A 24,208-nucleotide genomic window follows, 5' to 3' on the forward strand; every position below is an offset into this window, starting at 1 on the left:
CAGCGCAACTGAAACTGATCATGATGCCATGCAATTTAGAGGCATATCTTTCCTAAGACAATGTTGCAATGCAGGCCTTTGCTTTTGGGAATTCATTTCGATGCGCTTATGCAAAACACAAATAGAGACTTGTACTTTTTTTCTTTTGGGTGGAGGACGTGAAGTTATCAAGCCTAAGGCAAAAGCAAACCACTTCCCTTTGAAGGTTTATAGGGGCCTAATAGCTGTTTTAGTATTGCAATGGCCTAGATATACTTAAACGTCATCGTAGCAATTCAGGAATTTTATGTACTTGATTCAAACCGTCACTTTACCTTTCCAATTTCACAAATTTTGTGATGCAAAGAAAAAAAAGTACGATTTTCGCTTAATTGACGAATATGTATAAGTGTTTTAACAACCCATTTTTCAGTACCTTCAAGCATGCTAATGTTAGTGCATAATCTAAAGTATTATGAGCATAATCAATAAGGTCCTTGCGTTTCTTTTTTTTTGCGTGCATGAATGCAAAATCTTCCATGCAATTTACTTGTTCAAAAACATGCCAAAGTGCAAGTAAGCACAATTTCCAATATGATAAAATGATGTAAACTAAATGGTGGTTAGTTATGATAGACTTTTGCCGAATAACTTTCCCTTCCCAATGAAGTCGGTCTATGTCCTTAAGACCTCCCATCAAGGTAGGGTGTATGGAAGGCACGTGATTACCAAGTGACGCAGTTCCTTGGCCCGCAGCTCCATCGGTTGAGGTGGGATTCGTGTTCGATTGGACCTTACTTCGTTTGGGAGGCACCTAGATTACGAGAGAGACGGCTCGTCGCGGAAGGGACTCGTCTGCGAGGACCTTCTCCAAGAGGGGGGAGAAAGAAGACGGCAAGCTCCGAGAAGCTCAAAGTTCTTCAAGGAGGAAGGAAAAAAAACCGTTTCCTTCTCTCTCTCCCTCTCTCTCTCTCTTGTGTTACTCTCCCTCTTTCCTCTTACTCTTCCTTCCTCTCTCTCTCTCTCTCAGTTTTCTTTTGTTCTCTCTCTAGCATGAAGGGTCCTCCCTCCCACTTAAGCGCTTTTTATAGGGCCTTGGGGGGGGGGGATTAGTAATGGAGGCCCTCCCTCCTCCTCCCACAGCACGTGGCAGCCCCCCCCCTCGTCGTTGTCACGGCAGCCCCCCTTGCGCCGTCCGCCAGTTGGCGGCATGAGTTGGGGGGGAAATAATAAAAAAATTTTAATTAAAAAGGGGGGGGGGATTATGTTCCATATATAAGCAGTCTAGCCAAGCTAAAATTACTACTAAGCATGGCTGATCTTGGGGCTTAATATGTGGTGCTACTCACTGCTTATGGTCAGAACCTCGTGCTTGTTTAGTTTATCATCTGTCCTCATTTTAGCTTGCAGTTCTCTCTTAACTTTTAGAGTGGGTCATCTTTGAGTATCTAGAGTGAGGATTTAATGAATGCAAGATCTTAACATTTCATCATTTGATATTTTTCAGGAGGATAGTACGAAGGCAGGAAAAGCCACAGCAGCAGGGATGTATTTTCTTCATTTTCAAGTTTATCGGTTGGATATGACTATGAATGCGGTGAGCATGTCCCATCAGCAGTGAGCCATTTTAAGATGTTGAATACTAATTGCCAAATTTTACGAATTTGATTTGCACTATTTGATGTTACCCTGTCTTTTCAAAGTTCCTGTGTCCCTGTTTTACATGTTCCTCTCTTGTTTCTTCAATAGCTGGCCGTGGCCAAGGACCCGGAAGCTGCATTTTTTAAGAAGTTAGAGGGTTTACAGCCATGTGAAGTATCAGAATTGAAAGCTGGAACACACATATTTGCTGTATATGGTGAGATTATATGCAGGCAATCATTTGAACTGGATGCTTGGCTGCACCTTATATTACTTTCCATTGTCTATTCCTGCAAGTTTTCTCACTTCTATACAATACTCACAGGAGACAACTTTTTCAAGAGTGCAACTTACACTATCGAAGCTATCTCAGCAGAAATGTCCAAAGATTCTGCAGAAAAGCTTAAAAGTATTGAGGCCCAATTATTGACCAAGCGGAATGAGTTGAGACAGTTTGAGGTTGAGTACAAAGAGGTTAGTTGCCCAAAGACTCATTTGTATCTATGTGGATGGATGTTTTCTCGTGTCTTTCTCTTCTTTTATTTCCTGTTCCCGTACAAAGTCTTGGTGTTTAAATCAAGGAACTTCTTTTTTGGGGCTTATGAGAGTGGCCATGGTGTCTTCAGGTCTTAGCACGATTTACAGCTGTTAGCAACAAATTCAAGGAAGAAAAAAATGCTGTGAGTTTCTTAACCTGCTTGATAGTCTTATTGAAAAGATTCATTATGTCTTGCTGTTTTGTATCTAATGCATCACTGGTGTAAAGGTTAAGATAAATTCAGAAAGCCCCAAGATAAGAACCTGTTTGTGCTTGTCAACGTACATGTAGCAGAAGAGGAACAGAAAACAAGTGCAAAATTATTTTAAGTAGAAATATGAGAGTTCAATGTAGCAACAGACGAAGAAGGATGTGCACCATAGGCTTTTAGGAAGAGATGTCAGCACTTCTTATCTTACAATTCCCACTTTTCAATTTTGTTGAGGGTGGGCCGTCTGATTCGGCTGAGTTCAAAGGAGAGACACGTGACAGATTTTTTGCAAGTTGGTGCCTAGGAGGAGCCACATGGCGCACAACAGGGGACTGAGGAAGCACAGCAGACAGGAATTGTGGCAGGGCAATGCTGAAGCTGGGTGACATCTGCAGAGAGATGAGCATAAGAATTGACCAGGATAGGCAGAAGAGTCGTGGACAGCCGGTAATGTGTTAAGTTGGACACGACAGATCCAAGGCGAAGGCGAGCCACATGGACAGATAGACAGGGGCAGTGAAATGGACTGGGTAGGCTAGTGCAGTGCTATGGAGCAGCATGCAGGTCTGGCAGCAGAGGCCTCGTGAACAATGACCTGCCTGGCACAACACATAGACTTCTCCTTCTCCTTCTCCTTCTTCCTTTGTTATTGCTCTTCTTATTCTGAAGTGATGGGCAAACATAAAGAATGCACAAGATGGATACGTGAAGAGAACAATCAAAAGATTGGGCAGCCATGGGTGAAGCTGAAGTCAAACCCGCTATGATACCATTGGTGGGTATGGAGCTTGCCTGTTTGACTAACAGGCTATGGTGGATGGAACTCCATGAGAGAGAGAGAGAGAGAGAGAGAGAGAGAGAGAGAGAGAGAGAGAGAGAGAACTCTTGTAAGTACACACAAACTGAAAGATAGATTGATAGTGAGATATGTGGGATAAAAGTACAAGTGATAGGGCTTGAATATATAGGCTAAGGTATCCGCTTACACATCCCAAGTCTCCAGACTAGGTAGGGCCAGTGCAAACTTGCATGGTAACCCTACATTGAAAACAAAACCTTGCAAAAGAGATGAATATTTGCAAGCACATAGGTCAGTAGTGAGATGCTCTAGTGTGTGAGTAAATGCAACATAAGACTTAAGAATGAAAATCTAAGGACAAAATCCTATGGGCCGGACTCAGTAGCCTAAAGACCTAAGAGTGTGAAGATGGAGATAAGTTAAGGATGCGGCCACCATTGTGTATGCTCACTAACAGGGCTTTGCCAATGAAACACTTCAGGAGGAGGTGAGATAGTCCTAGATGGAGATGAATGTGAAGTGAATGTGTAAAGGGCAATGGGATTGGTACTCACAGACCAATCAACTAGTCCCTCAGGAGTAGTGAAAGACTGTCTATTGAAGTTGTCCACGTGCCATATGTCCAACAACTACTATTGGGGCTGAAGGAGCACATGGAGTAGCAGCGGGAGGCATAGCCCCATTGGACTATCCAGTAGGAGTAAAGGCAATTGCAGCGGTTTCCTAAGGTTTCTTAGGAGGAAGACCTTGGGCCTTGGTATGACACTCCTCATCCACATGGCCCGATCTTTGGTAGTGTGTGTAAAACCTATTTTCTAAAGGGAGTTCTTGCTAGATGGGCTTTGTTTCTTTGGTTCCGTTTGAAGAAGGGAAGTCACCCTTGGTTTGGCTTGCCTTCACATCTTGTGAGCTCTTGTCATTGTTGGTTCTCCCTCCCGAAGAAGAGGCAACCAACCCTCTCTACTCTTGAGTAAGACTGTGTGAAGGATTTCTTGTGGACTTGATCGTGTAGCCTTTCGTAACACAAGATCTAGTAGTCAAACTTGTAGAAGGTTAGCAATCTAGAGATTGAGATAATATGTTGGATAAAATGGAAGTATTTATGGGGCAATTTGTTCAAGAAGAACGTGACTTGATTGTCATTTGACCTTGGGGAGCTAGGAGTGGCAAACTCCACGAGTAACTGTTGATATTCAGCCAACTTGACTTTCAAATCATCCCCTTCCTCAATGGAAAACTCTTGAAGCTTAAAATTGTGATTGATATGTTGAGTGTGATCTCGCACCGCATAGCAGTCAATGACATGTCTCCAATGCTCAGATGCGAGGGAAAAATGTTGTAACTGAGAGTGGAACTCAAGAAGCAACCCTGTATTAACTAAACATTGGTTGTGGCAATACATTCTATGGCAATCAAGCTCCAATGAGCACTGAAAGCAAGGTCATATAAAAATAATTTGCTATTTTGGATGTGACTTACATGGTTGTCCTTCGTTGGTTGTCGTTTCAAGCTATTTGTGTTGGTCATCAGCCTTGGGTCTCTATCGCCCACTATTTTCTTGAGAACTAGAGTGTTATGGATAGGAATACTAAAATCCAAGGCTCTTGGTGGCATGTGATTAATATTGTTCGACGAGTTACAATACCATCTCCTATTCTATTAATGCATTTGATGTGTTCATGGAAGGTTTTACTTTAAAAGGTGGTTTGGCTTTCAAGAGAGGATTGATTGTATACGAACTCTTAACAAGGCATTGCGGGCTCTCCATTGATAAATATGGTTAGGGTGAGCTAATTGAGGGTTCGGCATAGGTTCTAGACCAACAACAAGGTTCCAAAGTCCTTGAGATTCAAGCACTTGTTGCATGAAGTTTGACTAAGTGGTGAAATTCGACCCGTTAAAATGAGTCTTATCTGTAAAGGCATTCTTGGCCATTGCAATAGGAGTGGTAGTGGTCGGATAAGATGGACAAGGTGGGTAGGGTAGGGAAATGGAGTTTACTTGGGATTGGGTCCTAGAATGCCCACCATGCATGCAATAAGTGTGTAGAGTGTTGAGCTAAAATATGCATTACTTGTTGATCAGTCTCTTAAACAGTCCCAAAACACACTAAAAAATGCTCTTTTAGAGTAAAAACCCTAAAATGGGGAGCGGTTCGAGAGAGTTTAGTGGAAACCCTAATTTTTGGGGCGCCCTTCCACATCTATAAATAGACAGGCTGTCCCCATTCAACATTCATTCCATTTGTGCAAGTTTCACACTCTCCAGTGCAGATTGCAGCCATCAGTCTACCTCCACGTGGCTGTCCAGTCCTCGCAACTATTGCCACCTCTCCCTCTAGCCTTGTAGTGCCTTGGCGCCTTCTTCTAGCTGTTGCCCATTGTCAAGCGCCATCTCCAAGGCTGCGTTTGGCCTCCAGCTGCCATCGCCAGCATCTCCAACATCAAGTGATATCCTACAACTTGCGTTTGTATCCTTGTGGAGCGGCCTAGTGTCATCTCACCACTCTGCAGTGGTCGCCTCTGTCTCTGGCAGCCCTTGGTGTCAGCGTTGTGCAGTTTCCTCTCTCTTCACACTCCGACTGGTGGTCACAAACTTGGGATCCGTCTCCAGTGGACGTCACACTTCGACATTGCTCTGCTCTTAAGCACACTGTATACTCTTACATTCATTCACTTCAGAGTTGTGTTCTCTCTCTCCCTTCTTCTGTTTGTGTTTGAGTTTCTGTGTTTGAGTTTTGAGTTTTGCGTTTTGGGTTTGAGTTTTGCCCTCTGTGTCTATGTTTGTCTCTTTGTGTTTTTGTCACGGTCGTACATTGTGTATCCTCAGTGCAAACCCTAGTAGTTTTTTTCACATGGTATTAGAGCTGGTGCTCTTGTAAAGAGTAACCTGCGGATATTGTGCAAGTGCACACAATATGACTCTTAACGGAATCACAATGTCCCAGACACCTTATTCTCGAGTTCCTATGATGTCTTATCAGGCTTCATTGGAGGCCCTAAGATGGCATTATGGACTCTGTGAGGAGGACGACACTCCACTTTCACCAGATTTCACTAACACGACAGAGGACTTTAAGGAGTACTATCGCAACAAGTATGGTGATGTTTACACCTCTCCTACTAGTTTTGCTACCACATTCGGACCGGTTGATGAGGCTAGCCACATCTTCGATCATAAAAGACATACGACATTTGGAACGTGTGGCGATCCATCTTCATAATCTCAGCCAGGTCCAATGTCAGGTTTGTGCAATTCTTTTGTGTTGCATGAGTCAAAATCCTCGCCTGTTTCTTCTTTTGAGGTACAGGATCCAGATGGCTTTGCGTATGTGAACTTCAATAAAGGGGGCTCACGAAGCAGACGAAATTCAAGTACATCTATAGCTTCTGTTTCATTTGAGCATGCCACACACACTTCTCACTTCCCTCCCATCCCATCCTCTTCTATATCCCACCTGGATCATCTCTCATCATCTTTCCAAAACCTTGGATTACACTCCACATCTACATCACCCTCTAGGGGTTGGATCTTCCATCTCCGCTTCTAGCACCCTTTCCTTCTCGACCCCATTCTCTACCTCTTTGCACCATGGTACTTCGTTAGGGGGAATGCTACCCTTTCACACAGTGCCTCTCATCTTTCAGCAAATGAGCGCACCGGTAACTCGTGGGTCGACTGTGATGGGTATCCCCCTCTCTATCCCTGGCTTCATATCTCACATGATCACTCAAACGCAGGGGTTTCTATCCTTAGCTTTGATGCATCTTCACACTCTCCTTGGATTATACCTACGCAAGGATTTGCATCTTCTGCTTCCCGTGTTCCCGTCCCACCTCCTTGGGTTCCTCATGTGGCTACCATGCCCATGCCTAGTTAGCCCATCCCTACCTATGGATCCACCTTGCACACTACCCGCATGTCTGGTGGGTACTTTGGGGCCCATTTCCAAGTGTACTCCACTCCCCCATCCTACCCACACTACACTTTTTCACACTATCCATCTCTAAGCACTAACACTCCTGTTGCAACGGCCAAGAATGCCTTCACGGATAAGACACGTTTTAACGGGTCAAATTTTACCACTTGGTCTAATTTCATGCAATAAGTGGTTGAGTCTCAGGGTCTTTGGGACCTTTTCATTGGTCTAGAGCCTATGTTGGACCCTCGACTAGCTCATCCAGATTATATCCGTCAATGGAGAGCCTACAATGCCACAGTCAATGTTGAGCTAATGCAGGGATTGCTTCTTGAGTTTCAGTCTTAGTTGTAGCACTTCCCGCTCGCGTTTGAGCGTTGGAGTCACCTTCTCGACCGCTATGCGGCTTGTGATTGTACTTGGCGCATCAATCTTGACTTTGAGCTTCAAGAATTCTCTATTAAGGAAGGGGAGGATCTGAAAGTCAAGCTGGTTGAATATAGGTGGTTACTTGCTGGGTTCGCCACTACTGGCTCTCCAAAGTCAAATGACGATCAGGTTATATTCTTTTTGAATAAGTTGCTCGAAAAATACTTCAATTTCATTCAATATATCATCTCCTAACCTTGATTTCCAACCTTCTATGAGTTTGAGTGCCAGTTCTTGCATTACGAAAGGATGCATAATCAAGTCCACAAGAAACACTTATCACAGCCTTATCTAGAGCAGAGGGGGTTGGTTGCCTCTTCTTCGGGAGGAAAAATCACCAGTGGCAAGAACTCGCAAGATGCGAAGGTAAGCCAAACCAAGGGTGACTCCTCTTCCTCAGATGGAACCAAAGAATCTAGACCTATTTGGTAGCAACTCCCTAAGAAAAACTGGTTTTGCACACACTGCCAGAGAGCAGGCCATGTGGACGAGGAGTGTCGCTCCAAGGCCCAAGGTTTTCCACCTAAAAAGCCTCGGCAGACCACTACGATTGCACAGTCCAGTGGGGCTATGCCTTCCGCTCCTGCTTCATGTGCTCCTTCAGCACTTGTTGTTATTGGACATGTGGCTCCAGTATAGCCTCAACAGCCCTTCTCTTTGTCATGCATCCATCTCACCTTTCTTCCCACCTCGTCAGGCGTTCCCTTGGCAGAGCCGTGCTATTGGACGTATGCAATGGTGGCTACCTTCTTAGACTAACATGTCTCTAGGTCCTTTCAGATACCCTCGATTAGTCTAGCATTCATTTTTCGCACTCTTAGAGTCGGGTCCATAGGATTCATTGTCCTTAGTTTTTTCATTCTTTTGACTTCCGTTACATTTACTTATACACATACACATACACATTCATTGCATTTATTTTGCATTAGATTTTCTTTTTGTTCTGTTTTGCTTTGGAGTATTTTACGACTAACCTCTGTGTTTGCAGATTTTTATCTCTTTTGCTGGGTTTTGTCTTTCAGTGTTGGGCTAACTTGCAGATTGCTTTGGTCCTACCTGGGCTAGAGACATGGGGATGCGCACAGTTCCTTTCATGGTATTATCCAAGGAGTGCTTGCTTTTCTTCCAGGATGGCGGTTTCTCCTCTTGAGACTGATTGTGTTGCATCTCTCTTGATGCTATCATGGCGGTGACTTCTATCTTGCTATTCTAGCGGGTTGCTTCATCCACTTCCTCCAGTTCATCTTCTTTCATTTCTTATGGTTCTCGGCACCATACGAAGACCGATATTAGGCTCCTCTTCCTTCTTCAGCATCCACATCCAGGTTGAGAGGGGGTTCCTCCCCTTCTTGGTATTCTATAGGCTTCAGCACTTTGTCTTTGACATTGGCTTCTCCCCCCTATTGTACCTTACCCTTTGCATTGTATGATTTTATCATCTTTGTACTAGGGCGCTTGGGCAAGGGAACAATTTTTCCATGAGAGACATTGTCTATGTGGCACCTGCTGCATGAGCATTTTTTAGCATGTAGCATACTTTGCCTCTCATTGTGTAGAGCACCACTTGAGCGGATCCTAAGCTATTTCCATCGGCAGCTGTTGTTACCACACCACCATCCTTCATCATAGGGATACCTCATCACCTATTTTTCCTCATCATCAACACCCTGAGTGGATGGGTTAGCTTGTATTGTTTTGTGATGTGTTGGGTGTACCCTCCCTACTCCCATCTTATGGGTCACTATTACTCAATTGGCCACATCCCATAAAATTTACCTCACTTATTCAAAAAAAAAAAGTTCCATGTAGTTTCATCCGTCTTTGTAGGGCTTGGTAGGCCACTGGGCAATCGACGTGCACCCTTTGTCCAATGCCCTGTCCTCTCTAGGATGACTACTTGGATTCCCTTGGTAAGATAACTATCGCCTCTGCAGTCTTGGTAGGCCACTGGGCAACTGACGTGTACCCTTTGTCTGATGCCTTGGCTGCTTGCTTTGAGACGCCTTGGGGTAAATAAACATCATAGTGGTTGCCCTAACCTTTTGGCTCAGTTTTGGGCTTGAGAGGGGGTGTTGAGCTAAAATATGCATTACTTGCTGATTAGCTTCTTAAACAGCCCCAAAACACACTAAAAGATGCTCTTGTAGAGTAAAAACCCTAAAACGGGAAGCTGTTTGAGAGAGTTTAGTGGAAACCCTAAAACGAGAAGCGGTTCAAGAGAGTTTAGTAGAAACCCTAATTTTTGGGGCGTCCTTCCATATCTATAAATAGACAGGCTGCCCCCATTCAACATTCATTCCGTTTGTGCAGGTTTCACACTCTCCAGTGCAGATTTCGGCCATTAGTCCACCTCCACATGGTTGTCCAACCCTCACGACTGCTGCCACCTCTCCCTCTAGCCTCGCAGTGCCCTAGCGCCTTCTTCCAACTGTTGCCCACTGAGCGCCATCTCCCAGGCTGCGTTTGGCCTCCAGCTGCCTTTGCCAATATCTCTAACATCAGGTGATATTCTATAGCTTGCGTTTGTATCCTTTTGGAGCCGCTTAGCATCATCTCGCCACTCTGTAGCTGTCGCCTCTGTCTCTGGCAGCCCCTGGTTTCAGCATTTTGCAATTTCCTCTCTCTTCACACTTCAACTAGTGATCATAGACTTGGGATCTGTCTCCAGTGGACGTCACACTCCGACATTGCTCTGCCCTTTAGCACACTGTACACTCTTACATTCATTTACAACATTTATTCACTTCAGAGTTGTGTTCTCTCTCTCCCTTCTGTTTGTATTTATGTTTATGTGTTTGAGTTTTGAGTTTTGCGTTTAGGGTTTGAGTTTTGCCCTCTGTGTATATGTCTGTCTCTTTGTTTTTCTGTTGTGGCCGTACACTCTGTGTGTCCTTAGTGCAAACCCTAGCAGTTTTCTTCACATAGAGTGGATTTGAAGATGGGCATGGGCTGACTAGGTATGGGCATGGTAACTATATGAGGAGCTCATGGTGGAGAGATAGGGACACGTAGATGGGAATTCTTGCGTAGGAGTGACCCATGGAAAGTGTGATGATGCACTATAAGTAGAGGAAGGAAATCCATGCATTTGAGAGGTCAAAGGAGGTATGTGATTGGGGGTAGTGAGGGGAATGTCCATCATAGTCACAACACTGAGGATGATTTGCCAGATCACCCTCATGCATCCATTCGTGTGGAAAGTTTAGCTCTAACTTTACTTGCCCTAGAACCTACACTAGGCTCTAGGCCTCTTACTCTTAGGATCTTGTGGATTCTCCAAACTTTCAAACTACTGTAAAAATGATGCATTTGTTGTAATTCTAGCTTGACCAACATTAAACATTGTTGTGCATTTTGCTGACTAGTCTCAGTCCCTCGTGTATAAAAAAATGCTAGAAGCATCATACGCATTGCCAAACCGTTGAAAATAGGAATCCACTATGATAATCAAGAGTACAATGGTTGAGTGTCAGCTTACATACTCCACACCAAAAAATTGCAAGTACATGTGCAGTGAATGAATGATTGTGGTAGTCATGGGGACATGTATTTTTGAAACCTCACTTAACATGTGGATTAATTTTTAATCACATGATTAAGTAAATGTTGCACATGTGAGGTGCAACTAGGGTTAGAGTAAATTTAGGAGCCAAGGACCCGAGAAAATCACAAGATGTTAAAGGCAAAAGTTGCTATAAGTTATGTTGCACAGGTATTTGGTGGTATTTAGTGTCAATTGTTGGCCTAGGCCATTCATTTGGCCATAAGTGTCAGTTGGTGACACTAGAGATGTGGCGTTTAATGGTGTACCTAACATTGATCTAATGGTCAAAGATGGCACAGAGAGACTTGGGAGGGGAAGATGCCTAGCCAATTCAATTATTGGCCAGTTAGATGATTTTTTTGGGCACCGAAATAATTATTAGATTAATTTTCAATAATTAAAGATTGAAAATTAATCTTTAATGATGGATAATGTTGGAAAAACCATTCGGGAAGGCTGTCACTTGGCAAACTTGCCCATACTTGTTGGTAAAAGGTTGAAGAAGAGATAAAACGAGATCATTCTTATTGTAGCAAATGTGGGAGAGTTGTGAGCAGCCATGGCCAGCTTATTTTCAGCCATTGAAACTAGCCTTCCTTTCATGGATGGGTGGTAAATCCCTGATTATTACTTAATTACAGCAGCAAACAATAAATGCAAATCTGAAAATACAAATTTACCTATTGATCTTGGACAATGCACACCCGATTGGTCCCAAAATTGGGGCCCCTTTCGATATTTCTTTACCTTTATTGAAGAAGAAGTTGATTTACTATGGGATTCTCGTGATCCCCTTCGCAATCCAAACTCCCCTTGCTGTCCAAAGTGACCAACAAGTCTTCAATTTGATTTGTGTCTTGATTTGGGCACTTAATTGGCCTTCACCTACTTCATAGACGATGGAAATGCCCCAAATTCATTGGCTGGCTAGTCCTCCACCTGAATTTAGCTGATATTCACCTTCAACATTGAAAAATCCAAGTCTTGGAGGTTCCAATTTCTAACACGCTTCCCGAGGCTGTTCCTAAACTGTAATTTCTGCTGTAAATTAGGGTTTATAGCAAAGAAATTTGCAATTTCTCATCCTCCACGGGTCCAAATACTGAGATCTTCGGAGCAAGGTTGTGAAATGGTTGGGAGATGAGAGAGAAAGTTGGATGCAATTGCCCAGTTGTGGAGGGTCCAAAACTACAATCGACTCCTCAAAACTCACTTGCAGCTTGAAGGTGAATATTAGCTTAATTTAAGTGGAGGACTAGCCAGCCAATGAATTTGGGGCATTCCATCGTCTATGAAGTGGGTGAAGGCAAATTAAGTGCCCAAATCAAGGGGCAAATGAAATTGAAGACTTGTTGGTCACTTTGGACAGCAAGGGGGGAGTTTGGATTGTGAAGGGGATTGGGAGAATCCCATTGTAAATCAATTTCTTCTTCAATAAAGCTAAAGAAATACCGAAAGGGGCACCAATTTTGGGGCCAATCGGTTGTGGTGTGCATCGTCCAAGATCAGTAGGTAAATTTGTATTTTCATATTTGCATTTATTGTTTGCTGCTGTTATTAAGTTGTAATCAGGGATTTACCACCCATCCACGGAAGGAAGGTTGGTTTCATGGTTTCATTGCTGGGATACCATCAAATCCTTTGAATTGGTGGGCCCGTGGTACTAGATTGCAACTTGGGACTATTGCATTATTTCTGAAATTATTCTTAATAGTGAATTACAGCAAGCATGTCTTCACATGGTGATACGGGATCAAGTGGAGAGGATGCATCACCTTGGTCAATCATGTGGTGAAGAGGGAAATGCAATGACTGATGTTGGGCATGGTTCTTAGCATGGACAGCATGTTGAAAATGTGGGAAATGACCCAAATGTTGGCACTTCAATGCATAAAGAGGATGATAACCAGCAAGGGGCTGAAGAATTTGATGATAGCTTCAAGGATCAAATGGGTACAATAGCAAATCTTTTTGCTGAATTGGCAAAGGATTCTAGTTTACTCGATTCTTGAATGCCCCAAAGAAGGACACCAAAGGCAAAGAGAAGAAGACACCTTCTACAGCTTCGGGACAGCCACAAGAATCGAAGGAAATGCCTAAGCCTTCTTTAGAAGAGCCCAAAATGCCTGATGGGCACAAACAATTGGTATTCGTGGGGCAGCAAGTGCAAATGCGCGGCCAACTTGGTAGTGCCAATCCATGGGAACATGGGTAGCAAGGCTTTTATGCACATGTAAGCATGGGACAGCAAGGATACTTTGGTGGTGGTACCATTTTTCATGCTATGATTAGACAGGCACTGCATATGGGAATGTATGGCAAAAATCCCTATGGTATGCAGCAGCCAATGCATGGCTCACAACACCCAATGTATCCGGATAATGAAAGTGGAATGCCTAATCCCATTTATGGCAGAATAGGTATAGTGCCTGGGGCACGAAGCGGGCCATATGGATATGTATCGGCACCCCTAGGGATTGTTGGAGCACAAGGATTTGGTACTGGTCATGTAAGTGCTTTAGATAGTCCTGGTTTTTATGCAAATACAGCCAATGCACCCTTTTTACAACAGCCCATTTACGATAACTTGACTCCCATGGGTCCGTCGAAGGACTATGATGAAGGTGGTAAAAGTGTGAAGTTTGAGCTTTTTAGTGGTACACAGGATAGGCTGAAAGCACTCATTTTTATTCAGCAGTTTGATACAGCCTATTCTTGAGGCAACTTCACAAAGGCATCTAAGATATGCAAGGCAGCCACATTTTTGAAGGGAAATGCATTGTAGCGGTGGACTACACTTCTTATTCAAGGGAAGTCACCTATCACTTGGGTCTAGTTCAAGCAAATATTTGCTTCAAATTGTTTGACAAGTACTTTTGAAGTAGACATTATGTCAACTTAGAATTAGTTGAATTCCAAAGACTGTAAGAACTTGGATCAGTATAATAAGTAGTTTTGGGATGCATTGCTGCTAGTTACTTCTTATCGCATAGTATCCCTACATGAGCAGGTGGAGAAGTATATTTGTGGTTTGCCAAAGGGTATTCTAGATTTTTGCATTAAATCCACTGTTTCCAACATGTCTCAGCTTATAGAAACTGCTACTACAGTCGACACATTGCTGCGTGGAAAGGATGTAGGATTCCACGATGATGATGCCAAGTCACATGTCAAAGAGGCAAAGACTGAGAAAAAGGGTAAATCTAAAAATAAAGGGGTAAATCTGAAAATAAAGCTGAAAATCAGGACAGATCTGAAAATAGGGCTGGAAAGAGGAATAGATCGTAGAGAAAGAGTGGGAAAAGTGATGCATGACGTAAGGAGCTGATGACTGTAAATAAATGCTATATTTGTGAACAGGAAGGGCATATGGCACGCAACTGTCCTAATAAACAATAAGATGAAAAGGATGATAAGAAAGAAAGGCAAAACCACTGCTGGTTTAGTGCTTGATGTAGTGGTAGATTAGCCTAATCAAGATAGTATTGAACTTTGCAGGACATGAGGCAAAATTAGAGATCAGGATGTATTGATTTTTCTTGATCCAGGGGCACGGTCAAATTTCATATCGCTTGATATGGTAGCCTGTTTAGGCATCCGAGAGGATGAGATGGAGCCCATGGGTGAGATTGATATGGCATGCAAGGGACATGTAGAGCTGGTCACTCCTATCATTGGAAAGCTTCGTTTGCACATTCAAACTTATGTGGATAGCGAATAGTTCTTTATTGCTCCATTGGAAGGATGTGATGTCTTGTTTGGTATGCCTTGGTGTCATTGTGTGCATGAAGTGATTGATACTCATGATAAGATTGTGACCCTTTTCCATAGAGGCAAAGTTCATACTTTGGATGTAAAATTGAAAGGGGAATTTGTCCTTGTTGTATCTACTTCTGCTATTTTCAAAGGAATGAAAAATCATATTTTAGCTTACTTAGTTTTAAGTGATAATGAAAATGTTGGGAATGTGACTACTTTGGATAAAGATCGCATGTCATTTTTGCAAATGTATGTTGATTGCCTTTCTTAGTCACTTCCAGGACACTTGCCACCTAAAAGGCTTGAGGATCATAACATAGATTTGATCCTTGGCAATAGCCCACCTAATAAGCCACCTTATAGGGTTAGTGCATCCCAGCAGGAGGAAATTATGAGTCAAGTAAATGAGCTGTTAGAGAAAGGGCTGATTCAGTCCAGTTCATCTCCATTTTGCTCTCCAATGCTTCTAGTGCAAAAGAAGGATGGGTCATGACGTATTGGCATTGACTATTGTGCTTTGAACAAAATCACGATAAAGAATAGATTTTCAATCCCTAGGATGGATGATATTTTGGATAGATTGCAAGGGGCAACCATTTTCAGCCGTATAGATTTGAAAAGTGGTTACCATCAGATTCGGATTAGGCCTGAGGATGTATATAAGACAACCTTCCGAACATCTTTTGGTTTGTATGAGTTTCTTGTCATGCCATTTGGACTTATAAATGCTTCTACCATGTTTAACAGAATGATGGATCGCATCATCGCATCTTTCGGTAGCATAGAAATTTGTGGGCACTTTCTTTGATGACATGATTGTCTTTTCGAAGAATGAGGCTAAGCATTGCAAGCATTTGGCCATAGTATTCAATGAGATGTGTAGGCATGAGTTGTTGATTAATGGCAAGAAAAGTGAATACTTTTTGCATGAAATTCACTTTTTGGGCCACTTTGTATCGATTGATGGCATACGTATGGATCTTGCTAAAGTTGAGGCAATTTGCTCATGGCCACATCTTTGAAATGTTTGTGAGATCTGTAGCTTTACGGGTCTATGTTCGTACTACATGAAGTATGTACGGGACTTTGCTGAAATTGCTTCTCCATTGCATGCATTGCAGAAGAAGAATGTGCCATTTAGATGGACAGCAGTGGAAATTTCAGCATTTGATGCATTAAAAGAAAAGATGACTTCGGATCCTATGCTTGTATTGCCCGATCTCAGGAAGTCATTTGTTGTGTAGTGTGATGCATGTGGAGATAGCAATGGGGCTGTTTTAATGCAAGATGGCAGTGTGGTTGCTCATGAGAGTTGTGTTCTCCATGGTGCAGAGAGGAATTTGCAGGTCTATGAGAAAGAGCTCTTGGCTGTAATTCATACACTTTTCACATGGAAACACTCTCTCTTAGGGGCTGATTTCATAGTGCAGACAGACCACTAGACTTTGTGCTACTTTTTGACTCAGACGAAGTTATCTGAGAAGCACATGCGGTGGGGAAACTTTCTGTCTATGTTTCACTTTCAAATTGTCTACATAGATGGCAAAAAGAATGTAGTGGTTGATGCAGTGTCATGTAAACCTCAGTTGTTGGTTGTTAGTATGGTTTATCACACTGAGTTGGATGCCATGAAGGATCAATATGCTATTGATTCTGACTTTGGAAATGTCTATGATCAGCTTTGCAATGGCCAGAGGCATGATCATTTTGTACTTCGAGAGGGCTTTCAGATGATGCATGGAGGACTATGTGTCACAAAGCAGTTGAGCCAAGGTGATGACTGAGAGTTATGCTCCTCCTTATGCGGGTCATAGGGGTATTGATGCCACAATTAAAAGGCAGTTGAGCACTTCGTTTATTGGCCAACTTTAATGCATGATGTCAAACAATTTGTCGGGACATGCATAGTATGCTATAGAGTTTTATGATAGACAAAAGATGCTGGGTTTATTGCAGCCCTTGGCTATTCCCGATACGCCTTGGTAGAGCATTGCTATGGATTTTATCTTTGAGCTTCTACGCACACCTACAGGGAATGATGGGATATGGACTATCATATGCAGGTTCAGTAAGCAGGGCCACTTTATTCCAATGAGGAAAAAGATAAAGGCTGATGATATGGCACAGCTTTTTATGTAGCACGTGTTTAAGTATCATGGTATGCCAGAGTCCATCATTATTGATTGTGACTCACGGATGACAAATTTGTTTTGGAAATGATTGTTTGAGAACATGGGCACAACACTGAAATTCTCTTCATCCTTCCATCCACAAACTGATGGTCAGTATGAGGAAGCAAATTCATAGTGTTAGATCTTTTGAAGTGCTATGTATCAGACCACAAAGCACAGTGGGAATTGTATTTGCCATTGGTTGAGTTTGCATACAACAACACAGTGCATATTTCCATTGCTAAGGCTTCATTTGAGGTTGTAGAGGGTGGTAAGAAAGTATCCCTATTTTGCACACAAAAGATAAGATTTTTGAGACTGATCGCTATGTGAAAAGCATGGATGCAACTTATCAGAAGGCTAAATATGTGCTTTAAAGATCATATGATAAGCAAAAGAGAGCAGCTGATTATCATAGGCGTGCTTTGCACTTTGCAAAGGGCGATTATATATTGTTGCGATTTGAAAAGGCACGATTGAAAAAGATGAAGGGCAAAGAGCGATTGTATCCAAAGCGGTCTATGAGATACTATGGGTTATTTCAAGTGTTGGAGAGGATCGGTGATGCATGCTATAAGCTGAAATTACCTCCACACTGGTGGATACACAATGCCTTTCATGTGAGCTTGCTTAGACCTTTTCATGGAGATGTGCCAGAGGATGCATTTGCTGAAATTCAGCCGGAGGTGGTTTTCATTGCAGCTCTAAAACTGTACATTTGCATCTAATATGCTTAGTGTGTAATCAGTTATACTTGGTATGGCATTGGTAATACTTGGTGTAGCATCAACTAATGATTATCGAATGTTGGTTTTCAGCGTATGATCATTAATATTCAGTGGTATTCAACTGGTTTTGTGGATAGCAACATGTCTTATGATGCCATTGATGTTTCAGCCATGGTTTATGCTTGGTTTTCGCTATACTATGGTTTGATTTTGCTAGATGAGTTGAGCTCATGAGAAATGGACATGTCACATGATAATTTGATAATGTTTTTGAGATTCTTTGTGAGTCTTATGTTATGTTATGTTGGCTGGTAATTTTCAACATATGTTGGGCATATGGAATGGTTGAATAGGAGTGTGCAATGTTGTGTTGACTATGATGCCCTATGGAAATTCTAGTATAGTACTTTGCTTTTGATACATTTGGCAGTGCAATTGAGGACGATTGCAAGAATTTCAAGAGGGAGGGTTGTCATGGGGATATGTATTTTTGAAACCACTTAACATGTGGATTAATTTTTAATCACACGATTAAGTAAATGTTGCACATGTGAGATGCAACCAGGGTTAGAGTAAATTTATGAGCCTAGGACCTGAGGAAATCACGGGATGCCAAAGGCAAAAGTTGGTATAAGTTATGTTGCACATGTACTTAGTGGTTTCCGAGGCAAAAGAGAGAAAACCTGGTATCAATTGTTGGCCTAGGTCATTCATTGGGCCATAAGTGTCAGTTGGTGACACTAGAGACGTGGCGTTTAATGGTACCTAACGTCGTTCTAATGGTCAAAGATGGCACAGAGAGACTTAGGAGTGGAAGATGCCTAGCCAATTCAATTATTGGCCAGCCAGATTATTTTTCTAGGCATCGAAATAATTATTAGATTAATTTTCAGTAATTAAAGATTGAAAATTAATATTTAATGATGGATAATGTTGGAAAAACCATTTGGGAAGGCTACCACTTAGTAAACTTGCCCATACATGCTGATAAAAGGTTGAAGAAGAGAAAAAACGAGATCATTCTTATTGTAGCGAATGTGGGAGAGTTGTGAGCAGCCATGGCGAGTCTATTTTCAGCCATTGTAGCTAGCCACGAGTGAGTTTTGAGGAGGAGATTGCAGATTCGGACCCTCCACAGCTGGGCGATTGCATCCAGCTTTCTCTCTCATCTCCTAGCCATTTTACAGCCTTGCTCCAAAGATCTCATCATTTGGACCCTTGGAAGTTGAGAAATTGCAAATTTCTATGCTGTAAATCCTAATTTACAGCAAAAATTAGGGTTTAGAAGTAGCCTCGAGAAGCGTGCCAAAATTTGGAAGCTCCAAGACTTGGATTTTTAAGGGCTGAAGGCAAATATCAGATATATTCAGGTGGAGGACTAGCCAACCAATGAATTTGGGGCGTTTCCATCGTCTATGGGGTGGGTGAAGGCCAATTAAGTGCCAGAATCAAGGGGCAAATCACATTGAAGACTTGCTGGTCACTTTGGACAGCAAGGGGAGTTTGGATTGTGAAGGGGATCGAGAGAATCCCTTTGTAAATCAACTTTTTCTTCAATAAAGCTAAAGAAATACCAAAAGTGGTGCCAATTTTGGGGTCAAATGGGTGTGCATTATCAAAGATCAGTAGGTAAATTTGTATTTTCAGATTTGCATTTATTGTTTGCTGTTGTAATTAAGTTGTAATCAGGGATTTACCACCTATCCATGGAAGGAAGGTTGGTTTCAATGGCCACTCTCCCTCCTTTTATAGACAAAAGTAAAGGAGTTGTCCTATCATATAATAGGTTTTAGTGGGTTTGTCCATTCATGTATGAGTTTGTGCATGTCCCAATGGGCTTGGCACATTTCTTTTCAGTGTTGATGTGGTCCTTAGATTTAAGACACATGTTGTATGTTGACTGGTACATTATAGCCTGGCCAACTTTATTTTTCTTAAAAATCCTAGATTTTTGGCCAACTTGATCATATTGAGGGCCTATTTATAGGCCTCTTTCTCTTGTTATTTTTTAAGACTATATCATTCAACATATACTTTACTTGTAGGTTTTGGTGGAGAGAGGGAGCCGATGCCAGTGCGTACATAGCTAGTGACTCATTGTTGTTTCTATAGTGTCTCATGTTTTGGTATACGGATTTCATTTACTGAGCATCTCTTTTTTGTTGAGTTCTTTGTGCAATGTTTTTGTTTTGCAATGTTTTGCTTTTCTCTTCTTTCTTGTGTTATGCAGTCCATTACAAGAGTTTTCTACGCTTCCATCTCTGCACCTACTTTTAACAATAGGTTGGCCAATAATTAAATAAACAATAAAGAGGCTGCCCATGAACGTGTGATATGACCTTTTCTAATACACACTCTCAAAGCATAGGTGAACAAGTAAAGAATAAGAATATCCATGATGTACCATGGATACTCCAATAGTATGCACTTTGTTGGATGTGCCTTGGTAAGAAAGCACCTTGAATAAGATGTCCAAATGCCACAATCCCTCTCTAAAAGTAAGTAGTTAATTCCACAATCCCTCTCTAAAAGTTAGTAGTTAAGCGAGCCACCTTGCAACCTTTTGTAACCACACAAGCTCCATGGATAGGTTGTGGTGACACCAAGAATCCTCCATACAGCATATGTATACCCTTTGGTTTCCCTCATGCAAGATCACAAGAACACATCATTAGGCACGTTCCATCATGAACTTGTGTGGGACACACCGGTCCAAGGATTGAAGTTACTAGAACATGTGAACTACATGACACATCAAATCCACCAAGAAGAAAAGAGCATCAAGATGCCCATGCCCTCTCTCCACTCTTGCACTTGCCTCTTTCAGCTAGGAGCATGTGAGGGCATGCAACATCACTCAAGCCAAGAGAAACTGTTCATTGGAGCTATTGGCAGGCCCTAAATGAACCAAGATGATGTAGACATGTAGACAATTTTGTGCTTGGCCAAGCACAACCATGATTTTCAAGCCACATGGAGCAATGACATGTCTTTGCATCTTCCTTCTCTTCAAATATGACACTATGCTACACCACTCTTCAACTTCACATGCATGACTGCTATGTCACCTCATCATCTTGGAAGCAGAGACTCGTCAAATTAATTGAGCAATCCAATACCCTCTCAAAAAAGCATTGGTAAAGCATAGTAACACTACCATAGCCAATTTTTGGATAGCCATGTTTGAGAAGGCCTAGCTCCCTTTGGAAGGGTGATGTAACCTCTAAATTTGAGCACTACTAGTGAATGGAGTTTGGATGATGGATGTCTTGTGATAGGGGGCCAACCACGATGGTGTCACAGCATGACCTCAGGTGAGCAGGCAATAGAGTCTAGACAATGGCCCCAACTCCCACCGATGGAGCACTTCATTTTCTCCACAAACTAGTCACGAGCCAGATGGCTCCCATAGGTGGCGACTCACGAGCTAGATGGATCACAACTCCTCATGTTACCCATTCTTCATGAGCCACTCCATGTGCATTTAAAGTAATGATGGCATTGCCATGGATGAAGAGATGGAACTCAAATTAATTGAGCAATCAATCCAATACCCTCTCAAAAAAGCATTGGTAAAGCATAGTAACACTACCATAGCTCCATAAGATATGTTAGAATATTGAACTTCTCAATCACAAGGGTACCTATGTGATCATAGTGAAGTGAAATGAGAACGAAGATTACTTGGTTGTTACCTTGATTAGGAGGAAGTAACAAAATGAGTGTGATTAGCTTGGAAAAATTCTCAAAACATGCAACAAATGGAGCAAGTTACAGCTTGCAAACATGCATATGAACAACTATTAAAGAATGCACATGAACACCATCAAGTGAAAGGTGAAGGATTCCATATCGCAAAGTCAATGCTATATATCACAGGGACATGAAATTCGAATGCTTTGCTTAGCGTTTGATTAATTTAATAATCAAATGTGTAAATGTGAGATGCATATGTGATGTGCAAGCAAGTCATTTCACAGTAGTGGGCAAAGGACCCCAAAAAATAAGCTAGTGCGAAAGGTGAAAGTTTTAACAAGCTATGTTTGCTAGGTTCTGGGTGGTTTTTGGTGTTAGATATTTGGCCTAGAACACTTTACTTAGCCATAAGTGTTCGTGGTGAAATTAGAGATTTGGCATCAATTAACTAATTAATGTCAGTCTAAGGCTAATAAGTGCTTTTGAGATACTTGGGGAAAAATTGGCCTAGCCAATTTAACCGCTGTTTGGTCGATTAATTTTATGGTAGAGAAATAATCATTAAATTAATTTTTAGAATTATTTTTTGAAAATTAATTTAATGGGTTGGATTGCTGGAAATTTAGTTTAGAAGGTTGCCACTTGGCAAAACTTGCCCATGCAAGTTTGGGAAAGCTGAATTGGGGTTGAAGGGAGAAGGAAATGTCGTTTTTGCATTTTGGAGATATTGGGAAGAGGTTTTACATTGCCATTGCTTGCTTTTGGGGCCATTTCCCAGCCATTGGAGACCATTTTGGTGAAGGCAACTGCATATTCTTGACCATGGGAAAGTGTGGCTGATGCATGTTCTCTTGAAGATTACGTCCTTTGATACTCCCTTTGCTGTTGATGAATCCATTTGGGGCTGGAAAACTAGGTCAACAGCTCCATTTCACCAAATTCTTGTGACAAATATTTGAATTCTCTCTCTCTACAGCATTCTCTCTCTTTCTCTAGCCATTTCCTAGCTTTGCTCCAAGTTTTACAGCAATCAAGTGATTGGAGGTGGAGATTTGGTGAATCTTTCTTGTAATCCCTAATTTATAGCAGAAATTAGGGTTTGACAGTCACCTTGGGAAGCGTGCCCAGATTTAAAAGGTCGGATTTGAATTTTTAGAGCTGAAATTAGTGTATTTCAGGAGGATTCAAGAGAGCAGCCAGCCAATATTGAATTTGGGGCTAATTTATTTCCCAAGGAGCACAGGTGAAGGTCAATTCGTTGGCAAATCAGGGAGCAAAATGATTTGAAGGTTTGTTCGTCATTTATGACAGTAAGAGGCACTTGGATTAGTGGAGGAGGTTGAATAATCTCAGTTGTACTCCATCCATTCTCACTATAAGTTAAAGAAATTCCGCAAGGATCCCGAAGTTTAGGGGCCAATCGGGTGTCGGTTGTCGAAGATTAAGTGTTAGTGTGTCTTTCATTTTATGTGGATTTACTTTTTTTCTTGTGATTTAAGTGTTAATCAGGCCATTATTGTTAGTAGGATTGTCAGCTCATGTGTGAGTTTGTGCATACCTGTCAGGGTTGGGCACATTATCATTATTCTAGTCATTCATTGTAGTGATTTATTTGTGGCATTTTATGAGAGTCAGCCAACATTCAATGCTGGCTGACTAGCTGCTATTTATGGCATATTTTGTGCCTATTTATTGTGAGGCTGCTCCTCCTCTTTAGTCATCATCATACACCAAGTGGACTTCTTGTTGGAGAGAGGAGCCGGTATCGGTGCCCACGCAATCAGTGGCTCACTGTTGTATGTGACTGTCTTGTGTTTGGTATACGGGTTTCATTTCCCAAGCACATCTTTGAGTTCTCTTCCTTTGCAGTGTTTTTTTTGTTTTCTTTCTCTTTTGTCTTGAGTTCAATAGTTTATTTCAGCACTTGTCTATGCCTCCATTGTTGCAGCACTTTTGACATGGTATCAGATTGCAAGATCTAGGTTCCTACTGTGATTTATCTGCTAACTTTAGACCTTCCTCTTCTTTGCTGATTAGGAGACGACCTGTTTGCTGCTTGCCCTTTTGTGTTGGCCGCATTTAATGCAGCGTTAGTTGATGTCAAGCTTCCCCGTGATCTGCATTTTCAGGTTGCAACCCTTTGGCAGCATCTGGTGGCTCTTGTAGTGTTGTTGCTTGCTGTGTTTAACCCGGATTTTTTGTGTTTTCAGCCTTTGACACTTCTCCATTGCTGGGCGACATCCTGTGACTGTTTTCTTGCAAATTTTGGTCTTGATTGTATTGTGTTTTTGTGATCAGCTTGTGAATACATGCTTATGAATTCTATTTTTGTGTAGTCTTTGTTGTTTAGTTTGCTGTCTTCTCTCTTTGTCTACCTTCTATCTTCTCTTCTTATCCTCTCCATATGGCTACTCCTTGCACTTCTATAGATGATAAGCTACATGGACTCGGATATCTTACATGGAGTGCTGTGATGAAAGCTTGGTTTGTGCAAAAGCAGATTTGGTACATTGTTTGTGGAGCTATTCCTTGTCCTCAACGTCTTTTTACACTTCTTGAAGATTTTGATGAGGACAACCATGAGAAAGCTATGCTTGCATAGGATTTATATGATGCCTATGCCTATTATACTCTTCTTTGCTGTATCTAAAGTAGTGTTGGTGGTGTCGGAGTGCAGCGATGCGAAAGCGTAGGACAAAGACTGAGAGAGAGTGAACACAGAGAGAAGAGAGAGAGAGAAAAGGAGACAGTGTAAACGCAGAAAATCTGCAGTGTAGTATGTTGTATAAGAGTG

The 24,208-nt window shown here is 42.0% G+C and overlaps 1 protein-coding gene across 1 annotated transcript in view; it reads left to right on the forward strand.

Moving 5' to 3' along the window:
* Nucleotides 1-24,208, forward strand: part of LOC148018237 (chaperone protein dnaJ 15-like) — a 51,083-nt gene that overhangs the window by 16,950 nt on the left and 9,925 nt on the right. Inside the window, exons 8-11 of the mRNA XM_087661606.1 lie at nt 1,487-1,576; nt 1,729-1,837; nt 1,946-2,094; nt 2,247-2,300. Of these exons, the coding sequence (XP_087517732.1) occupies nt 1,487-1,576; nt 1,729-1,837; nt 1,946-2,094; nt 2,247-2,300 (402 nt within the window). The remainder of the gene's footprint in view (nt 1-1,486; nt 1,577-1,728; nt 1,838-1,945; nt 2,095-2,246; nt 2,301-24,208) is intronic.

The sequence above is a fragment of the Lygodium microphyllum genome, chromosome 21 (assembly GCF_053477565.2).
Source record: "Lygodium microphyllum isolate KBCC chromosome 21, Lygodium_microphyllum_v1.1.10, whole genome shotgun sequence".
NCBI lineage: Eukaryota > Viridiplantae > Streptophyta > Polypodiopsida > Schizaeales > Lygodiaceae > Lygodium > Lygodium microphyllum.